The following is an 18,972-nucleotide window of genomic DNA, read 5'->3' as shown; positions in this document are numbered from 1 at the left end:
GTCACACAGATGATGTGGTAATGAAACACTTGATCGGCTTTCTAACGAGTTCGTGTTTTACTTCACAACTGGGAAAAGTTTGGAGGTTTTTAATCATAAGCACATTTACAAAATAACGGATTATATTCCTAATGGGACACACGCTTATAAATTTAATAGCATCTGGAACAAGGTAAGGTAAGCAGTGGTTATGGATATTTTGCTGTGTTTGGGATTTTGGCCACTGTGCCGTAATTTGCAATAAAAACAAAACGTCAGTTGAAGCTTTTAACTGGTACCTAGGAAAGTAAAGACACGAAGTAAAACGGCAAAATACGGTCGCTAATCTGTTGTTTTTTTATCTGAAATTACAGATTATTGGTTTATTTTTACGCTACATTTCCAATATATGCTTTGTGTTTTTTATACTGACTCGTGACTTGACTCGGACTATCCTAAAGACTCGTGACTCGACTCGGACTCGTATTTTGTGACTTGTGAACATCTCTGGTGTAGTGTCACAGCAGGATAAGTCGGTGCCATACAGCTCCAAGGAACTGCGTTTAAACGAGCCCTCCAGTCACCATCAGTTAGGAGGCTGGCATGTTTATCCTTTGGGTTTTTTTTCCAGGTCATTGGGTTTTCTTTCACCTCACCAGAGCATGCCTGTTGGTGTGAGTGTGCCCTGCAGTGGTTAGCATAACATCCTCTTGAGACTAGTGCTTTATAAAGATAAGATACCTTTACTGATACCCATAAGTGAAATTCAAGTGTTACAGCAACTCCAGTCCAGTGTAAGTACAGTAAGTAAAGTAAATAGAGTAAAATTAAATGTAAATATATATATCTATATCTATATCTATATCTATATCTATCTATATATCTATAAATAAAATACTGACTCTGTAATGCAATTAATTGTCATGTTTTAAAAAATAAATACAGAATCACTACAATTAAAAAAAGTGTCATACATTTTACATTTTCAGCAGACGCTTTCATTCAAAGCGACTTACAGTACTGTGACAGTAAGCAATTGAGGGTTAAGGGCCTTGCTCAAGGGCCCAACAGTGGCAACCTGGCAGTGGTGGGGCTTGAACCAGCGACCTTTGGATTACTAGTCCAGTACCTTAATCACTAGGCTACAACTGCCCTATACAACCTCATACAACCTATACAACAATAGAGTAAAAAGAAAAAGCAGAAAAGAGCAAAGTAGTTGAGAGCTGCTGCAACAGAGTGCTGAGCACTCCAGCGCTCCGGACCCACCCGAGCATGATCATGATAAAACTTGTTATAAACACTGAGCCACACACGGTCAACCGGGCCATTTAAGGTCTACAGTGCTTACCCAGTAGGTGGCAGTAAAACTCAACCGCTGTGCTGAAAACGCGTTCTCCTACCTGAGAGTAAGAACAAAGAAGAAAGCGGACGTTACTTTAGGTCGAGTCTCAATTGGCTCTTTATTTGCTACATAGGGGCACTTTGTAGGGTGTGAAAGAAGAGCCTGTACGCACTAGCTAGGGGCACTTGTTGGTAAACCGGGAGCGATTTGGAAGTCAATTCTAAGCCTGACTGTTTTGCTTTCTTGGGATGTGGCACCCAGACAACAAGGGACACGGAAGGTAACGTTAGAGTCGGTTTAAATCGGGCATTTAAAGACTTCTGATGAAGCGGATAACGTGTTTAGATCCAAAATAAACCATTAAAGCGGGTACAATCGGAAGGCATTGAGTATGGACGTGAATTTGACGATCTCTCTGATGAGAGGGCAGATGGGGGTGGTGATAGAGAAGGCAGTAAACGCCGCTGTGGAGACCGTCCTGGGTGAGATGATCCGGGTGGTGAGTCTCAAATTCGAGCAGCTCCGCAGAGAAATGTCGGCTAAAGAGAAGGAGAACCAGGACATCAGGAAAATGTTGGAGACCTCCCGGTGTCAGATGAAGATCCTGCGGCAGAAGTACATCAGCGCTGTGAGCGTTAAAGAAGACAGACACGCTTTTGTTCAGCAGCACAGACTCACACTGGGTCAGTTCTCAGTACCGACATCTACAAACACACAGCATGTTCCTGCTGACCCCAGCAGAGACCAGGTCCCCACCGTCAGAAGATCTTCTAACACCTCAACCACCTCCCCTAGTGATTTTCACCCTCCTGCCCCTCTCCCAGTTACTGCCCCTGTTCCTATTACTGCCCCCAAACCCCGCACCTCAGAACCAGTTCATACAGCCAAACCCCAAACTGTGATTCACCAGGAACCCACCCCAACAGAGACCTACCCAAACAATGAGCCCCACAACCAGGAGGTGCAAGGACCAGCAGCACATCTGGGGTTAAAAGGTAAAAAAGTAAAAAAAAAAAAACATTAATCTCATGTCCACAAAGTTGAATCAGTTCATCTGGACACAAGTTTGTCGTCACTCAATCCGAGTATCTCTACAACAAACTTGTGTCCAGATGAACTGATTCAACTTTGTGGATTTGTGTACCTGGATTATTGAGCATGCATCAACAGATTAATCTCATGTGTATCATGGCAATAGGAATACTTCAACACTTCCAAACTAATGGAAATATAACTTACGCTTTAGCATATACATTTACATTTTCGGCATTTGGCAGACGTTCTTCTCCAAAGCGACTTACAGAAGCGCTTCCATAGTAAACATTTCATTACTCTAGTTTAAGTAGACAACAGTCCAAGAACACAAATCTGCTAAACCTGTAAGTGTTTTTTTTTTTTTTTAAGAAATGGAAGTGTAAGTAAGTACAAGTCAGCTTAAGTGTTTAGTAAAAAGGTGGGTTTTTAATCATTTTTTAAAGACAGCAAGAGACTCAGATGTTCGGACAGACAGAGGAAGTTCATTCCACCACTTGGGTGCTAGAACAGAGAAGAGCCTTGATGCTGGTCTTCCTTTAGTCCCGGGTGGAGGCTCAAGTCGAGCGAGACTGGTGGCTGGGAGGTTGCGTGGTACAGAGCGGGGTTTGATGAGACCACGAAGGTAGCTTGGGGCTGGTCCATTTTTGGCTTTGTAGGCGAGCATCAGTGTTTTAAACTGAATGCGTGCAGCTACAGGAAGCCAGTGAAGAGAACGCAGCAGTGGACATAACAGACCACAGCACATGCTTCTATCTTAGATGAGCTTAAAAGCGTTTAAGCATATAATTCATGTATGGTTTTCTCTTTGTGTAATAGAGAGCACTCAGGTGGCGCCACGGCATGATCCGCTACCCCACCAGCGCCGAGATTCTGAGCTCTCGGGTTCAATTCTCGGCACTGCTACCTGCTTTGAGTCAGAATCAGCTTTTGAGGACAGTGGTAGCCTAGTGGGTTGAGCTTTGGGCTATCAAACCAAAGATTGGCGGTTCAAATCCAGGCTTTACTATGCAGCCAGTTTTGGGTCCTTGAGCAAGGCCCTTAACCCTGTCTGCTCCAGGGGCGCCGTACGATGCCTGACCCTGCGCTCTGACCCCAGCTTCCAAACAAGCTGGGATATGCGAAGAAAGGATTTCATTGTACTGTACAACTGTGTATGTGTATATGACAAATAAAGGATATCTTAATCTTTAATCTTAGAGTTTCAGGTTGCATTTCCTAATGAAGCGGTAGACTGTGTTAAGTAAGAACAGTTTTCCAAAAGACTCCCAAACTCACGTTGCTATTTATCACAGGAGTAACACAAATAATAAGATACAATAAGCAGACAAAAACTTAATAACTATCTTGCAATAAAGTTACACGTGTTAAACATGGCATTAAAACCCAAATAGGGCGGCACAGTGGCTCAGTGGGTAGCACTGTCGCCTCACAGCAAGAAGGTCCTGGGTTCGATCCCCAGTCCTTCCTATGTGCAGTTTGCATGTTCTCCCCGTGTCTGTGTGGGTTTCCTCCAGGAGCTCCGGTTTCCCCCCCACAGTCCAAAGACGTGCAAGTGAGGTGAACTGGAGATGCCACATTGTCCATGACTGTGTTTGATATTGAACTTATGAACTGATGAATCTTGTGTAATGAGTAACTACCGTTCCTGTCATGAATGTAACCAAAATGTAAAACATGACGTTAAAATCCTAATAAATAAATAAACAAATAAATCCCAATTAAATAAATAAATAATCACAGGAGCATGACTTTCTCATGCAGTGGCATCTGAGGGCTCAAAGGTGGTTTCCACTTGTGCCCTACACTGACTGAGATTTCTCCAGATTTCCTGAATCTTGTTACAGTAATAAATATGTTAAATGAGGAAAAACCAAAATTATTTGCAATCTTGTCATTTTTTTAAGTTACATAAATGTTTTATATTGTTTTATTGCATTTATTAATTATGGGGTTTGTAAAGTCTCTCCTTTAAAAAAAAAAGTAGTTTCTTTTCTAAAAGGATGATATACAAACTATAGTACTATTCATTTGTGTCTGTTTTTTTTGTTTGCAGTGGAGACGGTGAACATTACTGTGCCGGAAAACCACGATCCTCTGTGGGGTCCGACGCCACAGACATCCGCAGAAGCCGAACACACAGACCTCTCAGACCTGAACCTTCTCCCTGTGGCTCAGACGAGTGAAGCGTTAAACCCAGCCACATCAGACTGCATAGCGCCTCCTCTTAAAGTCAAACAGGAGGAAGCTGAAGTTGAAATTGTTGAGGTGAAGCAGGAGCAAGTCGACCCATCCACCTCGGAGGGTCCGGTTATAGAGCTGCAGCAGGACATGGGAGGAGCAGGAATGACCATGGAGCTGCCAGCGAACAAACAGTGCCTCCAGATCCCCAGTTCATCGGTCACTGAACATTCAGTCTTCATGGGTGTGACTCCAAGCACATGTAAGTCTTTTTATTTATAAGAACTGATTGATTATCATCTCCATATATATAATGTTAGTGCACAAATGGATCTTTGTTACTATTTTAATGCCTGTATTAAACCAAAATGAATGAACAGGTAACATGCACTGATTAAACGAAACAGGCCTAGATGAGAGTGAACTGAACATAGAAGGGGGGGGGGGGGGGGGTATTACTGTTGGTGGGTCGGTCAGTTGGTCAGTACTTTACTGATACCAAAGATAGTTAAAGCCCCAGTAGCATGATACAACAAAGACTTAACAGTACAAGTACAAAAGACAGAACAGCTAGAATTGAATATTTCTTTTACTTACATACAGTATAATGGATAACTGTAGCAACCAACCACAATATTACATTATTCTATAATAGAAGAATTAAAGGTGTACTGATACTGACGAATTGCATGATTTAATATGCATCAACAAAACCGCTCCATGATATGATGCCTTTTTGATACAGAAAAAAAAAAAACACAAACATGCAAGTGTTTAAACCAAACAGTGTATCGTTTAAATTCATCACTAAAATCTCCCTCGTGTGTGTAAGTGCAAGTCTGAATCAGACAGGTAGAGTGATAATTGTGCTGAAAATTAATATTATCAATTCAGTATTATATTAGTAGATTATTTTTGTGATTTTTTCTGTTTTATCTTCTGTAACATCGTTACTAAACATCACTTAACCATAATCAGTATATACATTATAAATACCGACATTACATTTGTTGTATTTCAATCTATTACTGTATAAAAAATTTACAGTGACGTTTGATTTGCTGAGCATTGTTCAGTCTTAATATTTCAGCATTGTATTGAGACCACGTATCATTAAAAAAACCAATGCTCATATCTTTACATCCCTTTTAAGTATAGCAAAGTCACTGATAATGGCTGTTTGTACTTTGTCTATGAATATTGTTTGCATACAAGTAAAAATTTTCTAATTATGAACCCAATTTCCAGGAAGGTTGGGAATATTTGTAAAATGCAGTAAAATCAATAATCTGTGTATTTTGTTGCAAGTTTAGAATTTGATAATTGCAAACTCTCCAAAAAAAAGTTGGGACAGAGGTGTGTTCACCACTGTTCCATCATCTTTTCTAATTGTTCCTAATTGTTAAAGCTTTGCAAGTGGAATTTTCACCTGTTCTTGCCTGATACTTGTTCTTCCACTTCACGATGGGCAGGCCAGTCAAGTACACACACTGTGTCCACACAGCAATGTGCAGAATAAATAACCACAAACGTGGTGTTTGTGTGTGTGTGGCTCTGTTTGTCTGGAACAGTTGCTGGATTATCTGGAACACACAATCATCAGATTTTATGATCTTTTTGCTTTTTCCTACTCCACAGGCTTTTAGTCAGATTTCACCAATTTTACTGGGTTGAATAAAGTTACATTATATGTTTGTTTTACATTTATAAGATGAGATCCAAGGTGACTTACAATTGTGACTGAAGCAATTGATTGTTAGGGGGCATTGCTCAGGAGCAACTTGGCAAGTGTGGGGTATAAACCAGTAACTTTCTGATCACTAGTCCAGTACCTTAAACACTTCACAGAACTAATAACACGTGTTAACTTGGTGATTTAAAATGTTCATTTATAATAAATGAGCACTGACACGAAGACTCTTGCTGGTTTGAGGTTTCAACATGTCCAGTGTGTTTGAAGAGCTCGAGATCAGATCAAGAGGTGAGCCACAATCTCTACTGTTTAATAATTGGAATAAATATGAACATATACAGTGGTGTAAAAGTATTTCATTTCCACAGTTATGTATTAGCATGTGTTACATGAGTTTCAGCTTAAATGATTTTAAACAGCCAGTATAAAAGTGATTATGCTATTAGTTACTTGGCCAGGCTTTATTACAGCCATCACGGGTGGCACGGTGGCTCAGTGGGTAGCACTGTTACCTCACAACAAGAAGGTCCTGGGTTCGATCCCCAGGTGGAGCGGTCTGTGTGGAGTTTGCATGTTCTTTCCGTGTCTGTGTGTTTCCTCCCACAGTACAAAGACATGCAAGTGAGGTGAACTGCAGATACAAAATTGTCCATAACGGTGTTCGATATTAAACTTGTGAACTAATGAACCTTGTGTAACGAGACGAGTGTCATGAATGTAACCAAAGTGTGTAAAACATGACGTTAAAATCCTAATAAATAAATATTACAGCCATCAGTCTTAAAAAGGTTGCAAGGCTATTTCTGTGACACCTCAGAACCTAGAGGACTGGCTCTTATCAGAGAGTAAGTCATTTTCCTCTATCAGAACATAAGGTGAATTTCAGATTATCTGTCCATGAGCTGAAGCTGAGGCATCATTTGATTGTATACAAAGTTAAGTTTACTTTCAACATTTTCTATTGCGAGAATGAAATGAGTAGTTCACATGTGGGTTAAACATTTGTGCAAATCCTCAAATCAAATTGATGAAACACTTTTGTTTCAGTCATAGCTGTTAAAGGCTGAGTAACCAAGTGTAAATACTTTAGGGTAAAATAGTGGTTGGATAAAATAAATTGTTTACTTAGGGTAATGTTTTGTGTATTGAGCTAAAATAATTTACACCACTGTATATACCGAACTGTAGTTGAATTGTCTTCCTACATGCTGTGAGTGAAATTAGGAATAAAAGGTAACATGTAATTTTTGTTGTTTTTAGACTATAAACAAATCAACATGGAAAAGACCAGGAGATACAGAGAGAGAATAAACGCAGATCCGGTTAAGAGAGCAGCCATGCTCGCGGAAAGACGGCGAAGGTTAACCATTACTTATTGTTGGAGTAGAATACCAAGAGTAACTTTTTTTTATATAGGATCTTATGGTTAAAATAATAATAATAATGTCAGCCCATTTTTCCAGGTACCGGGAGAAAAAAGCCAGAGGGGCGATAGCGTCCACTAGACTCCTGCCTCTGGACAAGAGGATTATGTTGCAACAGAGTTGGGTGAAAGCTAGACAACTTCAAAGGAGAAGAGTACAATTATGAATGTTATATGTTAAAGTTTTGTGTATATATCCTCCTTGTTTCTACACTCACTGTCCATTTTATCAGCTTCACTTACCATATAGAAGCACTTTGTAGTTCTACAATTACTGACTGTAGTCCATCTGTTTCTCTGCATTCTGTTCTTCAATGGTCAGGACCCCCACAGGACCACCACAGAGCAGGTATTATTTAGGTGGTGGATCATTCTCAGCACTGCAGTGACACTGACATGGTGGTGGTGTGTTAGTGTGTGTTGTGCTGGTATGAGTGGATCAGACACAGCAGTGCTGCTGGAGTTTTTAAACACCTCACTGTCACTGCTGGACTGAGAATAGTCCACCAACCAAAAATATCCAGCCAACAGCGCCCCGTGGGCAGCATCCTGTAACCACTGATGGTCTAGAAGAGGACCGACTCAAACAGCAGCAACAGACGAGCGATTGTCTCTGACTTTATATCTACAAGGTGGATTAACTAGGTAGGAGTGTCTAATAGAGTGGACAGTGAGTGGACACGGTGTTTAAAAACTCCAGCAGCACTGCGGTGTCTGATCCACTCATACCAGCACAACACACACTAACACACCACCACCATGTCAGTGTCACTGCAGTGCTGAGAATGATTCACCACCCAAATAATACCTGCTCTGTGGTGGTCCTGTGGGGGTCCTGACTATTGAAGAACAGCATGAAAGCAGGTTAAAAAGGTATGTAGAGAAACAGTGGAACTACAAAGTGCTTCTATATGGTAAGTGGAGCTGATAAAATGGACAGTGTATGTAGAAACCAGGAGGTGGTTTTAATGTTATGGCTGATCGGTGTATGTTTGTATAGTGTATGTATGGTTACAACATGAGGATTTTATGAGATTAGTGATTAATGAATTAGAATCAGGTGTATGTAGTGGAAAAGATGGGACGTGTAATTCCTTCTTTTCATCACCAGATGGCACCAGACAGTCAGATACTGTACATTATTATAATTTTTTTTATTTTAAAAGAGTTTAATACTTTACATTTTTCATGTTTCATTTACCTTAGCAACAAAGCTAGATCCATTGTAAATTGTCTTATTTGTAATTATTTTATGCCTATTTGTTGTTGGATGTCTAGTACTGTAAAAAGTTGTAAGTTTTTAGTACAAAAAGTTGTAAGATGTGTAAATTATTACCTCTAAATTATTGCCTCTGTGTTTATTTAAAGAGTGAAATTCAAATAAATCTGAATTGTTAAAATGTATTTTTCCAGTGTTTTATTGTAGCTGAAGACAAAGTTTGCAGTGCATTGTAGATTATCTCCAAGATATTAGGGCAGTTGTACTGGTACTCGGTTAAGGTACTGGACAAGTAATCAAAAGGTTGCTGACTCAAGCCCCATCACTACCAGGTTGCCACTGTTGGGCCCTTGAACAAGGCCCTTAAACATCAATTGCTTAGACAGTATACTGTCACAGTACTGTAAGTCGCGTTGGATAAGAGTGTCTGCTAAATGCTGAAAATGTAAACAAGTACTCAGGTTTTGGGTGTAGTGGGGATTAATTAATTTTTATATCACAAGCAATTAAAACGATGTACATTGGAGCCAAGTGATGTGAAATTGGTGTAAAAAGGACAAATAATGACGTCCTGAGAATTACCAGATGTAACATGTACCTTATTGTTTACATTAGGTAAGCAACAGTGGACTGCACATACATTTAATCTGTAAGGACTAAAGGAGACATGTGCATATCATGGAACAACAGGATATATGGCTCATTTTGAAATTCTTGTCCACTTATTAGGAATAGTGTGCAATAGTTTGTCATTAAAAATACAAAAAATACAAAGAAATGGTATAACAATGCATTTAAAGTGTTAGATTTAATAGTTTGATTAGTAGTAAAATGTCGTTAATTAAAAATAAATGTGATATTGTATAAAGTTGGCCTTTTTAACTCATTTTGAGGTTTTTGCATATTCACTAAGCAGCGCTTAACATTTTACATTTACCCATATATTTATGTGTATGCCAATTATTTGTTTTGTTATTAAAACTTGGTTTCTGTTTTTGCAACTTGGTAAACTGGTCATTATTTGAATACGGCTCTCCTTACCCTAAGCCTGGTGTTTTTTTACTGGTCACGTCCTAACATGTAGTTGGCAGATCTTTATTCTTTGGTTTGGGCAGTTTGCAGAATTTTGTGTTTTTTGTTTTCCAAACACAGAATTAGAGGTGCTCTGTGTATCAGATTTATTATTTTTTAATTCCATGATTAAGTTCCACTCTGTTTTGAATTCTCATGTATATTAGGATATTTTAGGCCACAAATATGTATTAGTGTGCGTTTACATTTTGTGTATTTTTTTCCTCATTAAAATTCATTAGACAAATTAGACTTACATTATTTGCACTTTTATATAGACATAAATGTACTTAATGTTTTGTGCAAGTCACCCTGCCTACAGAACTTTAGGTTCTGGGCCATGTATTCCCTTTCCACTGTGTCCCCAACTTAGCTGACCCTAAAACTAGCCCCTTCTATTTGTTTTAATCTGCTTTCAGACACTCAGTCTCAGCTGGCTGTAGCTGGCACACAGAGACACATGCGTCCCTACTGTAAAGACCTGACCGTGTACGAGGACTACAAGCGCAAACGGAACGAGGTGCGTAAACGCAGCGAGACGAGGCGGCGGGAGCTGGAACAGAGCCTCCCTCAGGCTCTCCTGGCCGACCTGGTGAAGGAGCGCAGAGAGAAGACTCGACTCCGAGTGGCTCGCTGGAGAGCCAAACGCAAGCTGCAGGCCTGTCTGATGGCACAGACGGCACATTTCAACAGCACACAGGTACTCTACGCCCAGCGCAATGGCAGGAGGAGAGGGGTCGCCACCATGCAGCAGGGAAACATTAGCCTGGGCGCGGTTCAGTCCGAGTCTGGGGTGTACACCATGCCACTGCAGATGGGCACCAGTCCTCTACTGACAGCACAGAGACTCGGCATGACTGAGGGTCAAATGCAGCCTGGCGCCAATGCATTTCTGCAGCAGAGAACTTCAGCAACCGGATCAGAGTCCTACCAGTGATCGGATGTGTTATAAATTAGATTTTAGGACAGAGATACTGTGAAGTTAATTTTTTGTAAGATATTTGTTAGTGGCTGTGTTTTAAATGGTGTACTGCATACGGCTCTTGCAATAGTGTGCAGTATATAGGAACAATCAGTATATAAGAGTTATTTGAATATAGATATTGATCTAAATTCTTGTACTTAAACTGGTAGTTAAATACAATGGTTTCCTCACTTTTTTAACTCTATTTATTAAGACTTTTAAAAACAAATAACATCACTTTTCTACATCGTCACCTTACGATTTATTTTTAACAGCGTTGTACCAACTTTTTAATGCTGCCAGCAAAAAATGTTTTTAGTTGAGCGTGTAGCCACTGATGCTGCTTTGACATTTACATTACATTATTGGCATTTAGCAGACGCTTTAATCCAAAGCGACTTACAGTATACAGTCTAAGCAATAGAAGGTTTAAGGGCCTTGTTCAAGTACCCCAACAGTGGCAATCTGGCAGTGGTGGGGTTTGAACCAGCAACCTTATGCTTACTAGTCCAGTATTTTAACCACTAGGCTACAACTGCCTTGACATCACATGAAAATGTTCTTCCCCTTAAAGCTTCTTTGAGTGTCTAAAAAGATGGAAATCGGATGGAGCTAAATCCAGACTATAAGTGTCTCTCAGTCTCTCTGACACGACCGATTACTCCTCCCCCCACAGTCATCGCTTATAACCAAAATATAAAAGTGCAGAAACTTTTTGAAGATTCCTGGTATTACATATTTGATTTGCGGAGCTATAGTAGCCAAAATCCAGACTCAAGTAAAAGTACTTGAAATAAATTAAAAGCATCTAGGTTTTAGTAAGAGACAAGAAGTATTTAAACTGTTATGGTTGTGTTTTACACATGCACACTGTGTAGGGTACAAGTGAAGTGCTAAAACTTATTCACAGCTCTGTTTATACCAGTAGAACATTTGGTTTACTAACAGATTAAACAACTTGTAGATTGTAACAAACTGGTCAGATGTGGATAAGAGTGTACTGTCCACTATGACACTAACAACACAAGTGTTAAGGAAGCCATGTAAAACATACAAAATAATCAGCATTTTCTGTTAATGCATCATCCATACTTTCAGTGTTTGCTTCATGACACTAAACAAACCCTTAAACAGAGGATAATACAAACCCCATCCAGTTCTTATAAACATAGTTTTAATATTGTTAGGTCTGGTAGAATACTGGGAAATTGATTTTTATTGTATGTTACACACCGTCTTTAGTCTTTACTTTAAACACAGTATTTAAACTCATATGGTTGTGTTTTACACATGCACACTATGTAGGGTACAAGTAAAGCACACAGCTCTGTTTATACCAGTAGAACATTTGACTTACTAAAAGATTAAAACAACATGTAGACTGTAACAAACTGGTCGATTGTAGCCGGCTAGTCTTAGTGGATAAGAGTGTATTATCCAGAATGACACCAAAAACACAAGTGTCAAGGAAGACATATAAAGCATAGAAAATAATTAGCATTTTCTGTTAATGCATCATCTATACTTTCACTGTTTGCTCTCTGACACTAAACAAACCCTTAAACAGGATAATACAAACCCCATTCAGTTTTTATAAACATTGTTTGATATCGTTAGGTCTGGTAGAATACTGAGAAATTGGTTTATATTGTGTATTACACACCGTCTTGAGTAAAAGTACTTGAATTAAAGTAAGAAAGTAAAAGCATCAAGATTTTAGTAAAAAGACAAAAAGTATTTAAACTCATATGGTCGTGTTTTACACATGCACACTGTAGAGTACAAGTAAAGTGCTAAAACCCAGTCACAGCAAAGTAAATGCCAGTAGAACAACATGTAGATTGTAACAAACTGATTAGGTGTAGCACAAGTGTTAAGGAAGGCATGTAAACCATACAAAATAATCAGCATTTTCTGTTAATGCATCATCCATACTTTCAGTGTTTGCTTCATGACACTAAACAAACCCTTAAACAGAGGATAATACAAACCCCATCCAGTTTTGTTTTATCGTAGAATACTGGGAAATGTGTTTATATCGTGTATTACACACTGCGCTTGAGTCTGCTTTGTATAAGTAGTATAAGTAGTATACCATTTGAAACACAGCCACCCATTTTTCCTCACTACAGGCAGGATGATACCGGCTTTAAATGGTGAATTTAAATCTTGCATACAGCACCAGTACCCATTTTTTGTTTATGCATTTTTAGTAGACAGCAGAGGATCAAGAGTTTGTTCTGCTCACCTGCTGGAAATGCTGTTTAAGATTTAAAAGGCTCAAAGAGCCACCGAGAGTGTTCACTATTTTAGTTTTTTAATGATCTGACACATTTAAAGGAAAAGTCCACCTTAAATTAAAAACGTGATACGTTTGTGATAGACTTGATGTTAATTTGTTGTTTGATAATCAGGTTTTACTGTTTGTACTGTACACAAAACAAGGGCTTTATCTCACTCACCATTTTTCAGCCATTTGCAGCAAAATACCAACCAATACCACCAACAAAAATTCAACACTGAGGCCGAGGAGATTACAGAAACTCAAGGGTTCAGGACGCACTGCAATCACAGGACTCAGCTGAGCTGAATTAGGGGCAGAGCCAGATAGAGGTGTAGCTGGTTTACTAAAGGAGTGCAGACTTAAGCTTGTTAAGTGACCAAAAATCACAATTTCTGTCTTTTTTGAAAAACAAAAAACAGTTAATTAATTATATATATATACAGTATATGGGCCATTTATATGGATACACCTAAATAAAATGGGAATGGTTGGTGATATTAACTTCCTGTTTGTGGCACATTAGTATATGGGAGGGGGAAAACTTTTCAAGATGGGTGGTGACCATGGCGGCCATTTTGAAGTCGGCCATTTTGGATCCAACTTTAGTTTTTTCAATGGGAAGAGGGTCATGTGACACATCAAACTGATTGAGAATTTCACAAGAAAAACAATGGTGTGCTTGGTTTTAACGTAACTTTATTCTTTCATGAGTTATTTACAAGTTTTTGACCACTTATAAAATGTGTTCAAAGTGCTGCCCATTGTGTTGGATTGTCAATGCAACCCTCTTCTCCCACTCTTCACACACTGATAGCAACACCGCAGAAGAAATGCTAGCACAGGCTTCCAGTATCCGTAGTTTCAGGTGCTGCACATCTCGTATCTTCACAGCATAGACAATTGCCTTCAGATGACCCCAAAGATAAAAGTCTAAGGGGGTCAGATCGGGAGACCTTGGGGGCCATTCAACTGGCCCACGACGACCAATCCACTTTCCAGGAAACTGTTCATCTAGGAATGCTCGGACCTGACACCCATAATGTGGTGGTGCACCATCTTGCTGGAAAAACTCAGGGAACGTGCCAGCTTCAGTGCATAAAGAGGGAAACACATCATCATGTAGCAATTTCAAATATCCAGTGGCCTTGAGGTTTCCATTGATGAAGAATGGCCCCACTATCTTTGTACCCCATATACCACACCATACCATCAATTTTTGTGTTCCAGTCTTGGAGGGATCTATCCAATGTGGGTTAGTGTCAGACCAATAGCGGTGGTTTTGTTTGTTAACCTCACCATTCACATAAAAGTTTGCCTCATCACTGAACAAAATGTTCTGTGTAAACTGAGGGTCCTGTTCCAATTTTTGTTTTGCCCATTCTGCAAATTCAGTGCGCCGATCTGGGTCATCCTCGTTGAGATGCTGCAGCAGCTGGAGTTTGTAAGGGTGCCATTTGTGAGTAGCTAATATCCGCCGAAGGGATGTTTGACTGATGCCACTCTCCAGTGACATGCGGCGAGTGCTACGCTGTGGGCTCTTGCTGAATGAAGCTAGGACAGCCACTGATGTTTCTTCATTAGTGACAGTTTTCATGCGTCCACATTTTGGCAAATCCAACACTGAACCAGTTTCACGAAACTTGGCAAGCAGTTTGCTAACTGTAGCATGGGAGATGGGTGGTCTCGTAGGGTGTCTTGCATTGAAATCTGCTGCAATGACCCGGGTACTGCGTTTACCAGACATCAACACAATTTCTATCCGCTCCTCACGTGTTAACCTCTGCGACATGTCAATGGCTGTAAACAAAGAGAAGCTTGTAAATAACTCATGAAATAATAAAGTTACGTTAAAACCAAGCACACCATTGTTTTTCTTGTGAAATTCTCAATAAGTTTGATGTCACATGACCCTCTTCCCATTGAAAAAACTAAAGTTGGATCCAAAATGGCCGACTTCAAAATGGCCGCCATGGTCACCACCCATCTTGAAAAGTTTTCCCCCTCCCATATACTAATGTGCCACAAACAGGAAGTTAATATCACCAACCATTCCCATTTTATTTAGGTGTATCCATATAAATGGCCCACCCTGTGTATGTATATATATATATATATATATATATATATATATATATTAGGGCTGTCGAAGTTAACGCGATAATAACGCATTAACGCGATTTCAATTTAACGCGATTAAAAATAATAGTGCCGTTAACGCAAATTCTAGTTAATGTTGAGACTTGACTGGTAGAACTACAACGCTCGGTTACATTATGTTAACATTATGTTAAAACAAACGTTTTAATGTCGGACTTGCCACCGTTTTTCATTTGCGGTTTGTTAACATAATGTAACCGAGCGTTGTAGTGATGCACTTATAAAGAAATAAATACACGCTATATTCACAAGTTGTCGGGAGCAGAACACTTTTATTAACTTATTCTGTTAAGGTACCAAATACCGGAAAGCTGAGTCAAGCACGTTAGTCCATGCGCTATGGAAGCCCCAAAGGGTCAAAACACACTCACTTCGTGTAGAAACGGCCATCAAACCATTGTCACAATACAACCACAGAAAAGTCTGTTACAATAACTACGCCTTATCCCACCTAAAGCACCGCTGATCTACAATGTTTGCTGATGGAGAAATTCTAAACTACAATCTGACATATACTGCCTAGTATGTGAGTGAATAAAACTCCCTTACAGTTTTCTCTTGTCCCAGCAGTTTTTAACATCAGTACATTTAGCATAAAATGTGTTCACCATTTTAACTGTAACATTTCACATAAAAATCCTTGTTTTCTATAACATTTACACAGATTTTTTTTTATGCGATTAATCGCGATTAACTATATGAAATTCTGAGATTAATCGCGATTAAAAATTTTAATCGTTTGACAGCCCTAATATATATATATATACAGTGGCAAGAAAAAGTATGTGAACCTCTTGGAATTTTATGGTTTTCTGCATTAATTTGTCATAAAATGTGATCTGATCCTCATCCAAGTCAAGCGTATCGACAAACATAATGTGCCTAAAATAATAACACACAAAAATTGTAATACTTCATGTCTTCATTGAGAACAACAATAAAAACATCATAGTGCTAGTGGATAAAGTATGTGAACCCTTGAGTTAATGATCTCAAAAAAGCTAATTGGAGTCAGGTGTTAGCATACCTGGAGTCTTGTTAAGAAAATGAGTTTGGAGGTGTGGACTAGAGCTACTTTGACTGATAAAAAACCACTTAGACTTTTTGAGTTTGCTCCACACAAGAAGGATACGCGTATGTAAGTTATGCCTCGCCAAAAAGAGCTTTCAGAGGATCTACGATCAAAAATTGTTGATTTACATAAAGCTGGAAAGGGTTACAAAGTGATTTCAAAGACTTTAGAAATTCACCAGTCTACAGTAAGGCAAACAATCTACAAATGGAGACAATTTGGGACTGTGGCTACTCTGCCAAGAAGTGGGCGCCCAGTCTAAATGACCCCAAGAGCACAACGGAGACTCATCAATGAGGTGAAGAAACAACCCCGAGTGACAGCCAAAGATTTAAAGGCGGCATTGGTACAGGCTAACATCTGTGTTCATGAGTCTACAGTTCGTAAAACCTTGAACAAGCAGGGTGTCTATGGCAGGACACCACGAAGGAAGCCGCTGCTTACTAAAAAGAACATTGCTGCATGCCTGAAGTTTGCGAAAGAGCACATTGACACTTCACAACAGTACTGGCATAATGTTTTGTGGACAGATGAAACTAAGATTGAACTATTTGGAAAGAACACGCATCTGGCGTAAAAAAGGCACTGCACATCATCATGAAAATATCATCCCAACCGTCAAGTATGGTGGAGGGAACATCATGATTTGGGCCTGCTTTGCTGCATCAGGTTCCTGGCCAGCTTACAGTCATTGAGGGGAAGATGAATTCCCAAGTGTATAAAAAAATTCTACAGGATAATGTGAGAGTGTCTGTACGCCAGCTGAAACTCTGTAGAAGTTGAGTGATGCAACAGGACAATGACCCAAAACACCGGAGCAAGTCCACAACAGAATGGCTTATGAAAAACAAAATCCGCCTTTTGGAGTGGCCAAGTCAGAGCCCAGATCTCAACCCTATAGAAATGCTATGGATTGACGTGAAGAGAGCCGTACACATGAGGCGTCCAAGGAACATGACGGAGCTAAAGCAGTTCTGCCAGGAAGAATGGGCTAAAATTCCTCCTGAACGATGTGCAGGTCTGATCCACAGCTACAGGAAGCGCCTGGTTGAGGTTATTGCTGCCAAGGGGGGTCAAGCAGCTATTAATTCCAAGGGTTCACTTACTTTTTCCACTACCACTTTGAATGTTGAATGAGTGTGTTCAATAAAGACCTGAAAGAAAATTTATTTTTGTGTGTTATTATTTTGGGCACATTATATTTGTCAATACGCTTGACTTGGATGAGGATCAGATCACATTTTATGACAAATTAATGCAGAAAACCATAAAATTCCAAAAGGTTCACATACTTTTTCTTGCCACTGTATATATATAAAGCTGATTAACTTTAACCATATTAACTATATAACCTTCATGGTTTACAAGCTATCAGTGTAGTTCAATAGCATTTTGTGTGTGTGTGATTAATGTTGGATTTTTCCTTTAAATGACTCATCATATCATCCACTTTATATGTTCATTTTTTTTTAGAGAAAAAAAAACATTGAGAATCTCGTTTTCCATTATATGAACTTTTATTGCTTTGACGTTGTAAGGATAAGATAATTATAAACGGTCAGTTCTGTCTCATTATAAAAACAGTGTTGGATTGAAGGAATGTAGAGTAGATTTTTTTTAATCAAAAAATCATTTTAAGATGCAAACATTTTATTGAAAACACTACCACTGTCAATCTCCAACAGATGTCATTTATTGTACTTTTTAAACGTCTTTTTTCTTATGCTTAAATAAATGATTAATAAAAACCCCTTTTTGTCTTTAGTAGAAATGTTTTGGCATTTCCTTAAAAACAATGTAGAAAAATTATGCATTTCTGTTTTCAATTTATTAGGGATGTAACGATACACTCTACCCGCGATGCGATGCGATTCACGATACCGGGTTCATGATACGAAATTATGACAAAGTTTCCTTTTATTATTTCTCTTAAAAAAAAAAAAAAAATACGGTATTTGTGATTATCTTTTATTTATCTAAATAATGAATGCCCTTTTATTTCTGAGGTAGGTACAAACTATGCAAAACAATTTTGAATTTGGCAACCAGGTGTATAGCGCCAGTGACGTCAACCAGGCGAGGTGTATAGTGCCAGTGCTCTCTGCTGTTTAAAGTGAATATCGATTCATTTTACATGTCAAATCGATTTGAATCGTGGAATTTTTAAACTGGTTATTAACTGTATTGTGGTGAATTGTTACATCCCTACAATTTATTGTTAAAGTCTCAGTTGTTGAGAAATGTTTGCGAACAAAATGTAATTAAATCTAAAGTAAGTAGCAAAATATTACTGCTGATGCACCGTTTGCATGCACAAAGAAATATTTTGAGTTTGACAGTGTTAACAATGTCTTTGGTTATTTCACTGGCATTTTAATCAGCTAAACTGCAGTTATCAGTAAATATATCCATCTTTTAAGTTTAAATAACTACAACAGTCCTACAAAGAGATTTGTTATAAGTATTTCTTAGTAAAGACCATCAATATAAAAGCCTTTTGTCTTTCACAGTGCAATAATTTGTCATGAGTAATTCTCTGACAGACCGAATGC

At 38.9% G+C, this 18,972-nt stretch overlaps 1 protein-coding gene across 1 annotated transcript; it reads left to right on the top strand.

Moving 5' to 3' along the window:
• Positions 1-1,603: 1,603 nt before the first annotated feature.
• Positions 1,604-10,915, top strand: si:ch211-67e16.4 (uncharacterized). The gene is made up of 3 exons (XM_063006383.1): positions 1,604-2,319; positions 4,413-4,799; positions 10,363-10,915. Exons 1-3 carry the CDS (start codon positions 1,716-1,718, stop codon positions 10,878-10,880), a joined length of 1,509 nt encoding a protein of 502 aa, XP_062862453.1. The 5' UTR covers positions 1,604-1,715; the 3' UTR covers positions 10,881-10,915.
• The last annotated feature ends 8,057 nt before the right edge of the window (positions 10,916-18,972 follow it).

Source organism: Trichomycterus rosablanca, chromosome 12 (assembly GCF_030014385.1).
Source record: "Trichomycterus rosablanca isolate fTriRos1 chromosome 12, fTriRos1.hap1, whole genome shotgun sequence".
NCBI classification, from domain to species: Eukaryota; Metazoa; Chordata; class Actinopteri; order Siluriformes; family Trichomycteridae; genus Trichomycterus; species Trichomycterus rosablanca.
Note: the sequence above shows the minus strand (reverse complement) of the source record. Positions and strands in the feature narration are given on the sequence as shown.

What these genes read in the sequence shown, in the direction of transcription:
- si:ch211-67e16.4 (XM_063006383.1), top strand. Translation starts at nt 1,716, where the DNA reads ATGGACGTGAATTTGACGATCTCTCTGATGAGAGGGCAGATGGGGGTG. An exon ending in AGCACATCTGGGGTTAAAAG is followed by an intron (nt 2,320 to 4,412) that starts GTAAAAAAGTAA and finishes TTTTGTTTGCAG; the next exon opens with TGGAGACGGTGAACATTACT. An exon ending in GGGTGTGACTCCAAGCACAT is followed by an intron (nt 4,800 to 10,362) that starts GTAAGTCTTTTT and finishes ATCTGCTTTCAG; the next exon opens with ACACTCAGTCTCAGCTGGCT.